At 41.8% G+C, this 15,856-nt stretch overlaps 2 protein-coding genes across 2 annotated transcripts in view; one reads left to right on the top strand and one right to left on the bottom strand.

Annotated features, from left to right (window-relative positions):
• The window catches only part of spryd3 (SPRY domain containing 3), a 54,368-nt gene extending 51,471 nt beyond the window's left edge, over nt 1-2,897 (bottom strand). The window contains exon 1 of the mRNA XM_032522178.1: nt 2,757-2,897. The gene's annotated coding sequence lies outside the window, so the exon portion shown is untranslated. The remainder of the gene's footprint in view (nt 1-2,756) is intronic.
• A 1,377-nt stretch (nt 2,898-4,274) lies between these two features.
• Nucleotides 4,275-9,667, top strand: igfbp6b (insulin-like growth factor binding protein 6b). Its single transcript, XM_032522190.1, has 4 exons — nt 4,275-5,959; nt 6,839-6,873; nt 7,582-7,701; nt 8,062-9,667. Exons 1-4 carry the CDS (start codon nt 5,623-5,625, stop codon nt 8,173-8,175), a joined length of 606 nt encoding a protein of 201 aa, XP_032378081.1. The 5' UTR covers nt 4,275-5,622; the 3' UTR covers nt 8,176-9,667.
• The last annotated feature ends 6,189 nt before the right edge of the window (nt 9,668-15,856 follow it).

Genomic DNA, 15,856 nt, shown 5'->3' with positions numbered 1-15,856 from the left:
GGTTGTTTGTTGCCTGATGAAGAAAATCACAGCTAGGAGGAAACTGAATTACAGTGCCAAGACTATGGGTTTTCCATGAGTATTTTGCAAGCCCAGTGGCCCACCGGGCCTAGGTTGCCCCCACCGGGCCAAAGCCACTGGGAATGTTTAATTATAAGACGTTTTTAACTAGAATAACAGTGGGGGGCTTGGTTGGAAACTTAGCCATGTTTTTAATATCTTCAGTTAGCTTTTAGCACTGACTTAATGTAGCGCCCTAAGGAATCTGCGTTAAGCTTTTTTAAACTCGAATTTTTGTGATTCCGTCCATGATTCTGTTATCACAGAAACTATTGGGCTCTACATGCTGCCATCAGTCTGTGACTGGCCCGAGCCGGGCCCTCCTTAGAAAAACACTTGCCACTGGGCTTTACAACCTTTCTGGGGTAAAACACTGCAACTACCCAGCTCCTCTAAACCACGTGTTCATGATTCTTCTACTCAATAGTTGCTGACAGTTTGTTTCCGATTAGTGCTCTCTCACATTTCTTGTATTAAAATCGAGATGAAGCCATGATGGGGGCACAAAGGCAAGTTCAACATATCATCATGAAGGTACTGGCTTCAAGGGCTGCAACTACCAATTATGTTCTCAATTAAAAGGTGCTCTTAGCGACGTCACACGTGTTTTAGACTACAACATTTGTTGTCACATACAGCAAATATCTCAAAATATATCAAATGTATTTTTTGTACAAAAACGCGGTCTCTGTAGACAGCCCAGGGTCTACAAATGGCAACAAAATCAAACTATGCCCACCTGCACCACGAAGCATACACAAAGTACAAACATTTTGAGGGAATATCATCTGAAGAATTACAGATCTGTTTTTACATCACACAATGTTGGTGCATGCATGTAAACCTAGTCCGTACATAGCTGGAAAACAATGATTTGTTTTTTCTCTATAATTTCACTGGAAATTATTTACCACAGTATTTCTGATTATTTATCTAAAATGTCATTGGAAAAAAACATTTTGTGAGCACCAACTGTCCCAATATTGTTGCAATGTCAACATTGGTGCATATAGTCAAGGATATCGTAATATTAGATTGTCTCCTCATTGCCCTACTCTAGTTACATTCTTCAAAACGTATTTCAGTTTACTAAAGTTTCAGTATTTCAGTTTACTAAATTAAGTGTGTGCAAGTTCATATATGAATAAATCTGGTAGAATCTTTTTTTTTATTTTACAAATCCTTCTAGCAGTAGCCTACAATCTCTATAAATATTATACAATGATAAAATAAGTTTTTCCTATGCCAGTTGCTGTTATGAACACATACAACAAGCATCCATATCTGTCTTTAGAGGTTTACTGTTCTTTTGCACACCACCATTACTCATTTTTTCTCAAGACACCGTTTGGTAATGAACATATCAGCTCTACGTGTTTACATAACCCCCATGTGACGTAATTAAATGTGACCTTATTCTTTGCTGGATTTCCTTGCAGCGATAAGGCAGACAGAATGATTTCGCCCAATTGTCTCATGTGCCAGTGAATCAAGCGTTTGCACGGAGAAACATGAGACCAGCCACCCGAACACAAACACTCTCTCTTTCACACATTGATGACGCTGTTATAATAACTATGCACTGATTGTAATGGACACATTGTACATTGTCACATACACAATTGTAATGTACATTGTAATATACACTGTATATACTGTCATATCCAGCTACCTCAGATATATAACCAACCTGTTCTACTAATAATTCTAAATTTATTCTATCATCATTTGCAATGCCCTATTGTACTACAGTTTACAATCCTCATAGAGCATGTGTATGCATGTGTAGAGTGTATGTACATACGTGTATATATACACTTTTTATATACAAACGTATATCTGTACATATTAGTTGTCCTTGTTTATAGCTGAAAGTCTATTTATTTGTACTTTGAGAGCAACAGAAAGTCAGAGTCACATTCCTTGTATGTGTTCACACAAACACAGTGTGTGTGGTAGAGATATCCTGGGGGGATTAGAGATAAATTCGACTACATATACAGTAGCTCTAGTTTTCACAGCTTTGTGCAGTGTGTCCAAGTCAGACGATAAAGATGGTAAAGTTGAGTTTCTGTTTTGCAAATGTGTAACATGGCCACAAAGCTGATTCTGATAATAACATTATGCTTAAAGATTGGGATGTCGTTCAGCGACGTTGGACGGTTTCGTTAGGGCAAAGCAAACACGTCAAACTTCCACACTGCGAAGCATTTTCTCTTAAAACCTCATTTAGATATTTTCCAGGTGATTTAAAGGAATACATGGAACCAGTATTAAATTAAAAGACGTGAAGTGCCGCAACGAGGCGAAGGTGGGCGTGCCAATGTTTACATCTACCGTTGCCAAGCTTTGGAAGCTACAAACCGTGCTAACGATGATGCTAGCTAGCTAACTAAAGCTAGCATGAATGTTCAGACAGTTAACTGATGCCATTAAAACGGAAAACGGTTAACAGCTTAATGCTAGTTTGACAATAAATTAAAATGTAACGTTAATTATCCATATGTTAGTTGGTGACCACCAGGGGTCAATTCAGTCGCAAAGCTAAACATGGGTTAGCAACATTAGCGGCTAACGTGCTAGCAGTTTGCTTTGAAGATGAGGTTCGGTGCTTAGCAAAGAGGAGGGCTGTTCCTAACAGTAGGGCGCAGAGCAACGATTTATTATAAGTCATTATCGATTAGTCAATCGCTTACCTGTTATCTAGGCGGCTAATACGACAGAAATTCACTTTTTTTGCCCATCAGCTATCCATAGCTTCACATTAAAACTTTGGGAAACTAGAGTTCGGCGCTTCCCATTGACGTCACACCCTCGTTTCTGAAGTAGCCAATCCATCGAGTTTTCAGAAATGGTGACAAGCTTTCAGCAATCCTGTCTCTCGGATGCGCGCGCGCGTGTGTGTGTGTGTGTGTGTGTGTGTGTGTGTGTGTGTGTGTGTGTGTGGTGTGTGTGTGTGTGTGTGTGTGTGTGTGTGTGTGTGTGTGGTGTGTTGTCCGTCCTATTTCGGCTCCAATTTGCCATATTTACCCACATGGAACCATAAAGTAGCATAGCAGGGACATATTTAAGTGCACAAGTACCTTAAAATTAGTAGATGTACTTAGTTACATTCAACCACTGTTTTCATGATCCTAAATAAGAACAGTTTAACATATTTTGGGTGGATTCTGGTTGTTTGCTCTCTGTTTCCATGTTGAAGTGGCAGCAGAGAGACATTCAGAGCCAGCTGGGATAGACCTGAGATAGGGAAGCAGAGAGGAGGAAGAAACTGTGTGGCCGGAGGAGGAAAAATGACCCACGGGCAGTGTGGAAAAGAGATCCCCCGTTGGTCTGGCGTGTGTCTTGGAACATTCTACTGATACGTGGAAACAGACTAGCTTGCAAACTGATGGGAACACAAGACGGCAGGTGATTTTTGCCTTCCTTGCCAAGATTAATCAGAACAACAGGCTGCTGATGGCATGGCAGATTTTGGCCTCATGTAGCCCTGCAATCCAGTGGGAAGTACAGACCAGTGAGTATGTGTGAGCCCTGTCATGTCTGTGCTACTGCTGCAGCAAATGACCCAATACCAGGCAAACGGCACATTTTATGTTAAATGTCCACGCTCTTAAATATCCACCTTTCTTTGCCGACCAGCAGGTTAACATTTTTATTTTTTTTTACATTTTTATTAATATCCAAATTCTGGTTATGCTGTCATTTGTTATTTTGGTATCATGTTCACGTTGCATCTGTCCACAGAGCGCCCATGGCAGCCAGTCAAGGTCAGATAACACAGGAGACCATGAAACTTCAGATAAGAGAGGAATTCCTCTTCTCCACCAAGGATCTTCATGTGCAGATCCTTTACGTTGCTTTCAATTTCTCTTCTCATATATTCTTACTGTGCCATAATGTGCTGTGTGGATGAAATATCTTTACTCAGAACAATTTGCACAAATATAGTTGCTGCTACCTTAAATCTGTGGTTATAATAGAAAACTACATTTTCTCCACAAATTATCAAAAGGCTGACATAAAATTACAGGCTTTATAAACTACCCAACATTGGAGATTGGAGGACACTTCACAGGCTACTGCAGTAGTTGCGAAGTAACTTTTTTTGCATCAGAGTAAAAATAATGATCTATTTTTGAGCATAACAACATCATTTATACACAACAAATAATGTAATTCATCAGAACACCTGACAGAACAGTGCAGACATGACAGATCAAGGGCTTAGTAGTGATCATCTGAAGTTGCCACCAGTGTGGAAAGTCCTACCTGGCTGAGTGGAGCAATGGATTGCATTATTAGCAGTTTGGCTCGGGCCGGTTGATGTGCATTCCTGCAAAATTGAGCTATCCACCTCCTCCTACCAATTATCCAGATGATTACCCTTCCAATTCAAACAACTGGTGAGCAAAATCCTTCGCTGCCCTCACACTCCAACATGTCATATGGTCCATGAAGTCAGTTAATATCTGACAGCTGCTGAAATGTAATCTAGGAGTTAAGTTGCTTATTAAAGACTGGATTAGTCTTTTTGCCAAGGCAATGCATAACACATCTGAAACATATCTGACTTAGCAGTGGTTTGATTATGCTGAAGCACAGTTTCAGTTATATGCTTGTATGCTACATAAATTGTCACACTTCTGTTTTTAACGTACATTCAGGAGATCACTGACTTTGTTTCTTCACTTACGTACTTATTTATTTAGCATAAAACTCATTAATTCAAATGCTCCAAACTTTGGTGTGTTTCTGTAATTGTCAAAAAGACAGAGTAGGTCATGTGTGGAACTTGTGGCGCTGTATCATTACATGTTTGTCCAGGACATATTCTGTACAGGATCCAAGCAGGAGAATCCACACAGCTTAGCATGTATTGTAGCAAATGGCATTGCAGTGGTGAGGATGATGGAGGCACATATACATATGTATTTGTTACCATGGCAAATGTTATTCCGGAAAGGACTTTAACATAAGAAAGAAAGTGCAAAAAGCCGAACATGACTGCGCATTTGTAATGTTGAGCATGAATGGAAGAAGGATTATATGTATGTGTTAGTATAGAACAGAAAAGGGTGGAGAGATTTTGATAATTACTGAAAGGAACATAATCCACCCCCCACTTGTGCTCCCTGCCACCTCCTCTCTCTCTCTCTCTCTCTCTCTCTCTCTCTCTCTCTCTCTCTCTCTCTCTCTCTCTCTCTTCTCTCTGTCTCTTTCTGTCTCCCTTTCTCTCTCTTTCTCTGAGTCCCAGCCCCTGAAGGTGTCATAACTGTGCTCTCTCTCTCTCTCTCTCTCTCTCTCTCTCACTCTCTATCACCGCCTTTCAGATCTTTAAAAGCTGGTGCTTTGCTGTGTCTCTCTCGATCTCCATTTGTCTCCTCTGGCACTGCAGGGGACTCAACCGGCAAAGCACCAAGGAAAGCTACTGTATAGAAACGGGAAGAAGACTGAGGAAAGGGAAAGAGAGTGAAGGAGAAATATACATCCAGAAATAGCATCAGCCACATTTAAGTGACAGAGAGTGACAGAGTGGAGAACCTGAGACCTGGACAGAAAATGCCTATCCTTTCTAACTTAACAACCGTTGTTTTGTTGCTGATTGCTCACTGCGGATCATGGACGGGGGCAAACCGCTTGGGCCCCTTCAAGGTCTGTCCCTCCTGCAGGGATCCACTAGGGGCAGGTCGCCCCCCCAGGGACCATAATGTTGCTGGCAGCACGTCAGTGTTGGCCCAGGGAGAACCCTGTGGTGTGTACACCTTGAGCTGTGCCAAGGGGCTCCGCTGTGTTCCCCCACCAAGGGAGCACAGCCCCCTTCAGGCTCTGTTGCAGGGAAGGGGCATTTGCGCCAAGCACAGCAGGACTAGTCCCACTGAGAGGCCCCACCCCACAGGTAAGATACTGTATACCCACACACACACGTGCATTAAATCACATATGCACACGTACATGCATTAACCTACAAATGCACTCAAATACATGCATGGACACTGCCGGTAGGCTAGACAATTGCCGTGGCACAGCTACTACATATAAATGTATTTACAGTGTGTCTCCTGTGTTGCTATGAATTGCATGTGATGCTGTGTCACTCACCAACAAAAGAAAGGCCAATTAGTGTGTGACATTTAAGCCTGGATGCATGTGTGCACCACAGATGAATTTGCAGACCTCAAGCATCCAATACTGCTCAGCAGTGCCTCTGGAGTCCTACTGTAAAAGGACTGTAATCATTGTTAATCAGAAATGATGGCAAATCGCAAAAAACAAATACCTTTTATTTGGTCTTAGGGGTGTATAAGAGAAGATGCATATCCCTGCATTCATATAAAAATCTAACAGTGTTATGTGTTTCATCTCTTTGAATGACAGGGTGCATGACAATGATGTGTCCTACAAGTCAGCCTCTCTGTAGAGAATTTAGAATGAATGTGAAACTGTCACAGTGTCACCTACATCCTGATCAAGCTGCTTTTTATTGCAGTGATCTCCATCTACTGTTCAAACTGAGATACTGCGATTAACTATCTGAAAAGGAAACTGATGGAAATTAGGTCTCTCGTTGAATGACCACCCCATTCAATTTTGTTGTACATGTACAATGACAAGGAAGACTATTCTATTCTATTCTATTCTATTCTAGATCCCATCTGAGTGGTTGCTCAGTAATGTTGTATTATATATGCAGCTTATATTGTAAAATATGGTTTGATGTTAACTGCTACAATGGTTTAATGTCACATTCTCATCCCAATGTGTCATTTCCTCTCAGGTCCCCATCCGTCACACGGTGGTGACATTGAAAAAGTAAGTTTATGCTCTTAATTTATAATCTTTAATAAGGGCAGCTGATGAAGTGTCACCTACATGATCAAAAATCTGAGCTGTAGTAAGCATTTTATGAAACAAGATTGTATTAATACACATCATATGTGATGGAGAGGGTTGTATATTGAGCTATATAGAGTTATTATCACAGATTGTCTGCTGTTTGGGGTGTTGCAGTGGGATGTACACACACTGCCCTGGAGCCATGCATTATGGTGCATGATGTGTGTGCTGCTATGCGGCAGAACTAATTGAGCATGATGGGAATCAGGAAAGTTTCAAGTCGGCCGCTGCCGCCACGGATTTTTCACTTTGTGAGCTCGGTGATCTGCAGCATTTTGAACTAATATGTGTAGTAGTCACATAATAGTCACATAATTGATAAAGATTACACAGATTAATTTCACAAAGTGACAAGAAAAGGCACAGCCAAATCATTCGGTGACCTGAAAAGCCAAAGCATTGTGTAACAATAGGGTTATATAATGCTATACAATATGTGACATCTGATATAAATATACAAATTCTGATGCTGCATCACATTCACATTACATGTGTTGGGATCAAAGAGGATTTCTGCCAACACAGTCACCTGAGGGGAGACTTGCCACTGCCACTCCAAAGACAGGTCTCTCTATCTTTGCCTCTGGTGATGTTTAAAGTCCCACTCTGCGTTGCTGTTTTCAGGCCCCCTGCCGCAAGCTGCTCAATAGTGTCCTGAGGGGTCTCGAGCTGACAATCTTCCAGTCGGACCGTGACATCTATATACCCAACTGTGACACTCGTGGCTTCTACAGGAAAAAGCAGGTAGGGTGTTACAGTCACCTGAAACATCCTGAAACATATGACGGGAACTTTATTGGCTCTTGTGTGACGTGAGAATGTGTGTGGATTTCTCAGAGCTGCACTCCACTGCAGCTTTCTGTTTAAGTGCATCCGGAGATTTGTCTGTGACCACAGGGCTGAGAATAACTGACAATTCTCTCTCTCGCTCATCTCTCTCTCTCTGAGCCTCTCAGCTGTGAGCTCAGAGAATCAGTACTGCGCTATGATGACATGTCATTTTCTCTCTCTTCCTCTCTTGCCACCTTTCCCACTCTCCCACTCAATCTCCACCCTCCTTTCCCTTTTGTAAAATCTCCCTCTCTGTCTTCTAATCTCGCACAGTGCCGCTCCTCCAAGGGCATGCAGCGTGGCCACTGCTGGTGCGTGGATGAACTCGGCACGCCCGTGCCCTCACGTGCCAGGGAGGATGGCACTTTACCATGCAATGAGGAGTGAGGGATGAGTCCGTCCTATTGCTCCGAGCCTGGAGGAAGAGGAGGAGTAGGAGGAGGAGGATGAGGAGGAGGAGGAAGAGGAGGTGGTGGTGGTGGAGAAGCAGGAGCACAGGGAGAGGAGGTGGCTTTAGCATGTGCTAGACACTGCCTGGACAGGAGGTAGCAGGGATAAACCACTTCCTATGGAAAACACACACTAGTTAACGTTCATGTCCGCTCTAGAAGCAAGACACACACACTCTCACAGTCCAGCAGCAGCAACAACAACATCTGCCTGAATGTTCAACAGTTGCAGCAACGTCCTCTGCGTCGTCCGGTGACATGCTGCATGCTCACATTAATGCTCCGTGAACTGCCTCAGTGATCCAAAGCGGTATTACTCCGAATGATCTCTATATTCCCTGGCTCTTGTCCTGGCTTTCTGGTAGATTCTGATTTCCCTTTTTACTTTAGGATAGCTGACACTGCCTGTGTTTGTTCTGATCTCAGTGGGCTGAAATACTGTTACGCGGGTGATGTGACACAAGTGTTTGAAAAATGTGTCTCCCTCACCGTCCTCTCTCCCTCTCTCCAAAGATACACTGATATCAACATACCTAATTGACAGAATATTTCTTATTTCTATTAATTTATTTTTGAGTATGTGTTTCCATCAAGTACTGCTTGAATCTTACAGTATCTTATATATACATATATATATATATATATATATATATATATATATATATATATATATATATGTCAAGTCAGAAAAAATAGTCATACGAATATGATCCTGGATGCTTCTGTTGATTTTATTTGTCAAAATGGCGTTCTGACTGCTTATTAGTTGATTGTTTGTACATATGTTGGAATTTTGTGGTCGACTGTGTGTTCTGAAGTGGCAGACAAAAAGCTTACGGCTGTTACCCTTTTCAAAAAGTTGTAAGGCATATTTTTATACACGTCAATATAATATTTTATATATGAATTGCTGGTTTATTTAATGAACTACAGTACAATGCCATGTATTTTTATATTGTCAGCAGTTTCTTATTTAAAGACAGAGATTATTTTATTTCATGTTAGGGGAAGTGTCTTTATGGAAAAACTCATCACATTCATCAGAGCTCTATTTAACTGCTGCACATCTTATGGTTATATCTCATGTTTTTAATTTCCTTTTTTATTTATGCTTTGTTTATTTGAGAATTGAGAATGTCCATGTTACGATTATGTTTTATGTTTGGCACATCATACTACAAATTCTGATTTCAGTAGAGGGAAAAAATGATCCAATTTGTTATTGTAATGTCTTTCCCAAGTCCTTGCAAAAGTCATGAAATTGTGTGCTATTAAAGTGTGATTAGAATTTATCTATTTCTGAACAATCTTGTTGTGCCATTGTGTGTGCTGTGATGAAAGGTCTATGCACAAAGGACCTGTACGATTTGCAAATATGAAAATAAAACATAATTATAATAAAAATGGAGAAGAATTAAACATATATTAATATAAAGATGGCTGTTGGTTGTGTTCTTTTTTATGAAATGCAGTCAGATTATTGTATTTGTGAATGACTTTGAATGACGCTGCTGTTGGAAGATGACGCACAGGAAGATGAGACTAATGATTATGACAGCGATTTACATTTATTAAACCAGGAACGACTCATTCGTACACCTATGTGTACATAACCATAAACATAGGTAACCCCAAATAGGCCACACATCCAGTGGTAGAAACACATTAACTGTACTTTAGTACAACTTTGAGGTACTTGTACTTTAATCCCATGCTGCTATTCCTCTACTACATTACATTTCTGAAGAAAATATTGTACTTTCATTTACGTAATAGAAAAGGAGACACTCTGCATTATGGGTACATTTTGCCAACAATACTTGTACTTTTACTAAAGTAAGAGTTTGAATGCAGGGAGTTTTTTACATTGTTGAAGTGCTCCTTTTACCTATAAGTATCAAAATACTTAATTCCACCAATGCAGTTATCAAGTTTAAACAAAAATGTAATCACAAAAAAAAATTCTCATACAATCATACAAAAGATTCTATCCTTAATACCACCTAAGACCATAAAAACTAGAGCCTAACGCCATGCTAAAGGCTTTACGGGGCTCTGTGTGTTCAGGCACTGCAGTGCTTTGAGGTAAATAGTCATAAACCAAAGTATTGGACAAATGTAATTTTTTTATTTGATATAATCTGATGATGGCACTAAAAGAAAAGTGAAGGCTCATCAAAGTAATTACAGTTCATTCTGAGGGGGACAGTAACACTTCAAGTAAAAATCACACACAGAACTTCATGATGGTACCTGAGGAAAAGTCAGGTTGTTACATCCCATTGTGTAGGGGTAACCGAGACGCGACATATCGTGTGCCCCCCCCCCCACTCTTCCCACTCCCGAACAAGGCCAGAACAAAGAATTGCAAAGTAGTGGTGTCTATTTAATTCAGAGTTGAGGTCCCAACATAACAAACTAAAGAACTCTAAAGGCAACCTAAACTTTCCTAAACCCAAACAACATACAAAGAAAAGACTAAGCTCTAACCTAAACTTCTACAAGAAAAAACAGGAGAAAAAGGTAACAAACCAAAAAAGGACTTCTCACTCTTACCACACTGCTACTGGCGGCCAAAACTAGGCTGAACCATTACTTACACCATATTAAATCACATCACACAGTTGTACAGAGGCACATCTTTGGATTTGGCAGAGTGAAGAGAAAGGAGGGGGAAGAGTTCTTGTCCAATGGGGCTTTAAAATGGCTCCCGTCTTCCTGGCGACCAATCAGGAGACAGCAATCGCCTCTGCTGGACCAATCCGGTGTGCGCACCTGTTCTCCATTATCTGCGGTAGGAGATCACCTACTTTAGCAGGGTGAGAGCCAGGGTCCTAACAAGGTGAACACCTTTGAATTCAAGGGAATCTCATAGTTGTTAACAGACAGACAGACAGACAGACAGACAGACAGGTATTACCATCGATAGAGCCATGCTAGTGTGGTTAAGAAGGCCGATCTAAAACAATAACTTATTGAGACTAACTAATAAAAACATCAGCAGCCAGAGTAGAGAGTTTACTTTTTCTGCAGCAATAATCTGAAACCACAGAGCGAGAGACCAAATTTCACAAATTGTGAGGTCTGCCCCCTGTGGATCCCTGCAGGAGGGAGAGATATGAGTCCAGGCCTCGGAGAAGCAGGCCGTCTTTTCACAGGCTTCTGAACATGGAGCCTGAGTCAAAGAGAGTCATCGAGAACAAATTGTAAATTTTTATTAGAAAAAGTGTGCGCATCTGTTCTGCCAGAATGGAGATAAAAATGACGAAGATGATGAAGTGTGACACTAAATGTGTTGTCTAACCCCATTAACAACAGAGACTTCTGCACAGTCACCCTCCTGAAGCCTTGGCTGCGGTACTGAGGGTTCCTCTGAATCATCACGAGCACATGAACAGGTCACTGTGTTTTACTGATTCAGTTTGAGGCTTTATGCAAGTACACATTCCCTCTGAGAATCCCCTCTGTGGTCACAGTAACCAGTCCCCAGCAGTGAAACAGAAAATACACATTAGAGCACATTAGAGTCATGCTGCTTTTCTGCCATTATAGCCACATAAAGGATGATTTTCTCCTGCTTCGCAACACAAGGACCAGATACATGCCTGTTTCCAAGGTAACAGCATAGAATATCCCATTTGTCTCTGTGTAATATGGAATGAAGGCCTTGCTAAAAATGAAAGAGGAAGCATTATCCTTTGTAGAATCACACCACCACACGTCCTACTTCTCTATCTAGGGTGGTTTGCTATTCTTGGAGATTATTTTCTGTGCATTGAGCATGAGATGAAGCCTGTCAAGCACAATGCATCCACCTACTATTCTGTATGATTACATTTAAAATGGTCAAATTATGATGTGAGTAAAGACACAAGCACATTTCTATTTAAAATGAATCATTTAACTCAAGAGTCTTGCATGTGGATAGATTGGATTCTCTGGGTCAAAGTTCAGAAAACGTCCAGATGTTAAAACGGATCACTTGCAACTGATAATTACTTCAAAATATTTCTATAACACATAAAAAAACATCAATATGTTAATGTATCAGATTTGGCCAAAGGGCAAAAAAACAGATTTTACAGAGAGAAAATCTATGTAAAGTATATGAGAAACGGTGCAACATTCATAGCATATTGGAAAAATTGAACTTCTAACGCAATAGAATGACAGGCCTTCAATTTGTAATATAAGATAAAACATACTTCCATACATTCAAATAGAAAACTAGGAACTAGAAACAGAAAAATAGTAACTAAAGGGGACATCTCTTGCATTTCACATTTAGGTAGCCTTTTTTTTTGTTGGGAGTTGCACATGTGCAGTAGCTCGGTAAGGACTACTAGCCAGTCAGAAGCAGAGTAGGAGGGCGTGCCCTGACAGTACCTAGGTAAGGACTACTAGCCAGTCAGGAGCAGAGTATGAGGGTCCTGACAGTACCTAGGTAAGGACTACTAGCCAGTCAGAAGCAGAGTATGAGGCCCTGACAGTACCTAGGTAAGGACTACTAGCCAGTCAGGAGCAGAGTATGAGGGTCCTGACAGTACCTAGGTAAGGACTACTAGCCAGTCAGAAGCAGAGTATGAGGCCCTGACAGTACCTAGGTAAGGACTACTAGCCAGTCAGAAGCAGAGTAGGAGGGCCTGACAGTACCTAGGTAAGGATACTAGCCAGTCAGAAGCAGAGTATGAGGGTCCTGACAGTACCTAGGTAAGGACTACTACCCAGTCAGAAGCAGAGTATGAGGGCCCTGACAGTACCTAGGTAAGGACTACTAGCCAGTCAGAAGCAGAGTATGAGGCCCTGACAGTACCTAGGTAAGGACTATAGCCAGACAGAAGCAGAGTATGAGGGCCCTGACAGTACCTAGGTAAGGACTACTAGCCAGTCAGAAGCAAGAGTTGAGGGCCCCTTACAGTACCTAGATAAGGACTACTAGCCAGTCAGAAGCAGAGTATGAGGGCCCTGACAGTACCTAGGTAAGGACTACTAGCCAGTCAGGAGCAGAGTATGAGGGCCTGACAGTACCTAGGTAAGGACTACTAGCCAGTCAGAAGCAGAGTATGAGGGCCCTGACAGTACCTAGGTAAGGACTACTAGCCAGTCAGAAGCAGAGTATGAGGGACCTGACAGTACCTAGGTAAGGACTACTAGCCAGTCAGGAGCAGAGTATGAGGGTCCTGACAGTACCTAGGTAAGGACTACTAGCCAGTCAGAAGCAGAGTATGAGGCCCTGACAGTACCTAGGTAAGGACTACTAGCCAGTCAGGAGCAGAGTATGAGGGTCCTGACAGTACCTAGGTAAGGACTACTAGCCAGTCAGAAGCAGAGTATGAGGCCCTGACAGTACCTAGGTAAGGACTACTAGCCAGTCAGAAGCAGAGTAGGAGGGCCCTGACAGTACCTAGGTAAGGACTACTAGCCAGTCAGAAGCAGAGTATGAGGGTCCTGACAGTACCTAGGTAAGGACTACTACCCAGTCAGAAGCAGAGTATGAGGGCCCTGACAGTACCTAGGTAAGGACTACTAGCCAGTCAGAAGCAGAGTATGAGGCCCTGACAGTACCTAGGTAAGGACTACTAGCCAGACAGAAGCAGAGTATGAGGGCCCTGACAGTACCTAGGTAAGGACTACTAGCCAGTCAGAAGCAAGAGTATGAGGGGCCCTTACAGTACCTAGATAAGGACTACTAGCCAGTCAGAAGCAGAGTATGAGGGCCCTGACAGTACTAGGTAAGGACTACTAGCCAGTCAGAGCAGAGTATGAGGGCCTGACAGTACCTAGGTAAGGACTAACTAGCCAGACAGAAGCAGAGTATGAGGGCCCTGACAGTACCTAGGTAAGGACTACTAGCCAGTCAGAAGCAGAGTATGAGGCCCTGACAGTACCTAGGTAAGGACTACTAGCCAGTCAGAAGCAGAGTATGAGGGCCTGACAGTACCTAGGTAAGGACTACTAGCCAGTCAGAAGCAAGAGTATGAGGGCCTGACAGTACCTAGGTAAGGACTACTAGCAGTCAGAGAAGCAAAGTATGAGGCCTGACAGTACCTAGGTAAGGACTACTAGCAGTCAGAAGCAGAGTATGAGGTCCTGACAGTACCTAGGTAAGGACTACTAGCCAGTCAGAAGCAGAGTATGAGGTCCTGACAGTACCTAGGTAAGGACTACTAGCCAGTCAGGAGCAGAGTATGAGGGCGTGCTATGCCAGCAGCTAGGCGAGCATTATATTTATTCATCACAGACGTAAAGGCTGGACTACAACAGAGCTGTTTGGAGCAGTTGTTGAACAGTGTTTATGTGGGAGATGGTACGTCCCTTCAGGGGGGAGTTTGGGTTTTTTCACTTTGTAAAGCAATAACATGCACAAAAATATTTATAACACAATAAAGGAAAGGGGAAAAGCCAAAAAGCACAATATGAGCACTTTAAGACCAAATCAAAGACTCCTGGTGATGTGAAAGCTCTGCCATTGGAACATTGAAGGGTCACTCCACCAAGTTTACATATGAAGATCAGGTAGGTCCTACTCTGCCCGAGAAAGCAGGTGTATAAAGTCTAACCCTGATGGTGTCATATGATGTCATCAGGGCTGGGTTTGGAGACTATGAATTTATAACGTCTCTATAAAGTCTGTGTTACAAACTTACTCCTGTTTGGAAAAACTGGTCTTTACCAGTCAGGGAAGGTCCAATAAAAGATCTTTAATTGCATAATGTGAAATTATAGATGAGGTGTTTTTGGAACTTTATTAGGGCCTTAAAGTTTGGATATCTCAAACTTTGCAACACAAATTTGAACCACTCTCTTTAATACAAATCTGTCTCTCACATGTCCAACATCTTTATGAAAGTTCAAAATAACATTGCTGTGCCCTATTTAATGACAAAACTGAAATCAATAGAGTTTCATATAAAACTGTGGGCAGCTCTGTTTCTGTCAGATGTGTACGTTTGTCCCTTGAAGCATGATGTTGTGACTTTGTTTTGCGATCTTACCGCCCCTAGGGGTTAAATATCTCTTTAATGAAGGTGCTGTGTCATATATCTGCATACATCTGGGTTCCTCTAGCTAAAGTGGGACACTGACGCACACAGTCGTAATATTCTGGCATGGTTTGAACCAACAACCTCTAAATGTACTGATCTTATTTAGCATTTTTCTAGTCTCAACGCACTTTCACATAGTACATATACACATCGGGGGCAACTCTGGTTCAGTGTCTTGCCCAAGGACACTTTGACATGGGACTGCAGGGCCAGGGATTGAACCCCCAACCTTCTGATTGGCAGGCAACCACAGTCACCCTCTGTCTATCTATCTAGCTATCTAGCTATCTACTTAAGTAGGCTACAGAGCCTGCCTCACACTCAAACCTCCTTTAGGGTTAAAGGTTAAGGTACCATGTAGCAGTTTTAGCAGCCCACTCACTATGTCTAAAAGATCTTTGAGTGAGTTTAATGCCATCAGTGTATTGGTAAGTGATAATTAGTCATTATTTTACTATCTTATATCTAAAATGAAAAACCATTCCAGGTATCCATAATGTAGTTTTGAAAATGAATAAATAGTCATATAGTTTGATGTTAAGTTTAATAATTATTCGACAACAGAGATAAACT

This window comes from Etheostoma spectabile, chromosome 7 (assembly GCF_008692095.1).
Source record: "Etheostoma spectabile isolate EspeVRDwgs_2016 chromosome 7, UIUC_Espe_1.0, whole genome shotgun sequence".
Taxonomy (NCBI): Eukaryota; Metazoa; Chordata; class Actinopteri; order Perciformes; family Percidae; genus Etheostoma; species Etheostoma spectabile.
This window is presented reverse-complemented; position numbering and strand designations above follow the sequence as displayed.

Bases quoted from the DNA above. Each gene is read 5' to 3' on its own strand.
- igfbp6b (XM_032522190.1), top strand. From the start codon at position 5,623: ATGCCTATCCTTTCTAACTTAACAACCGTTGTTTTGTTGCTGATTGCT. The intron at 5,960-6,838 runs GTAAGATACTGT...ATTTCCTCTCAG, and splicing joins TGAGAGGCCCCACCCCACAG to GTCCCCATCCGTCACACGGT. The intron at 6,874-7,581 runs GTAAGTTTATGC...TGCTGTTTTCAG, and splicing joins ACGGTGGTGACATTGAAAAA to GCCCCCTGCCGCAAGCTGCT.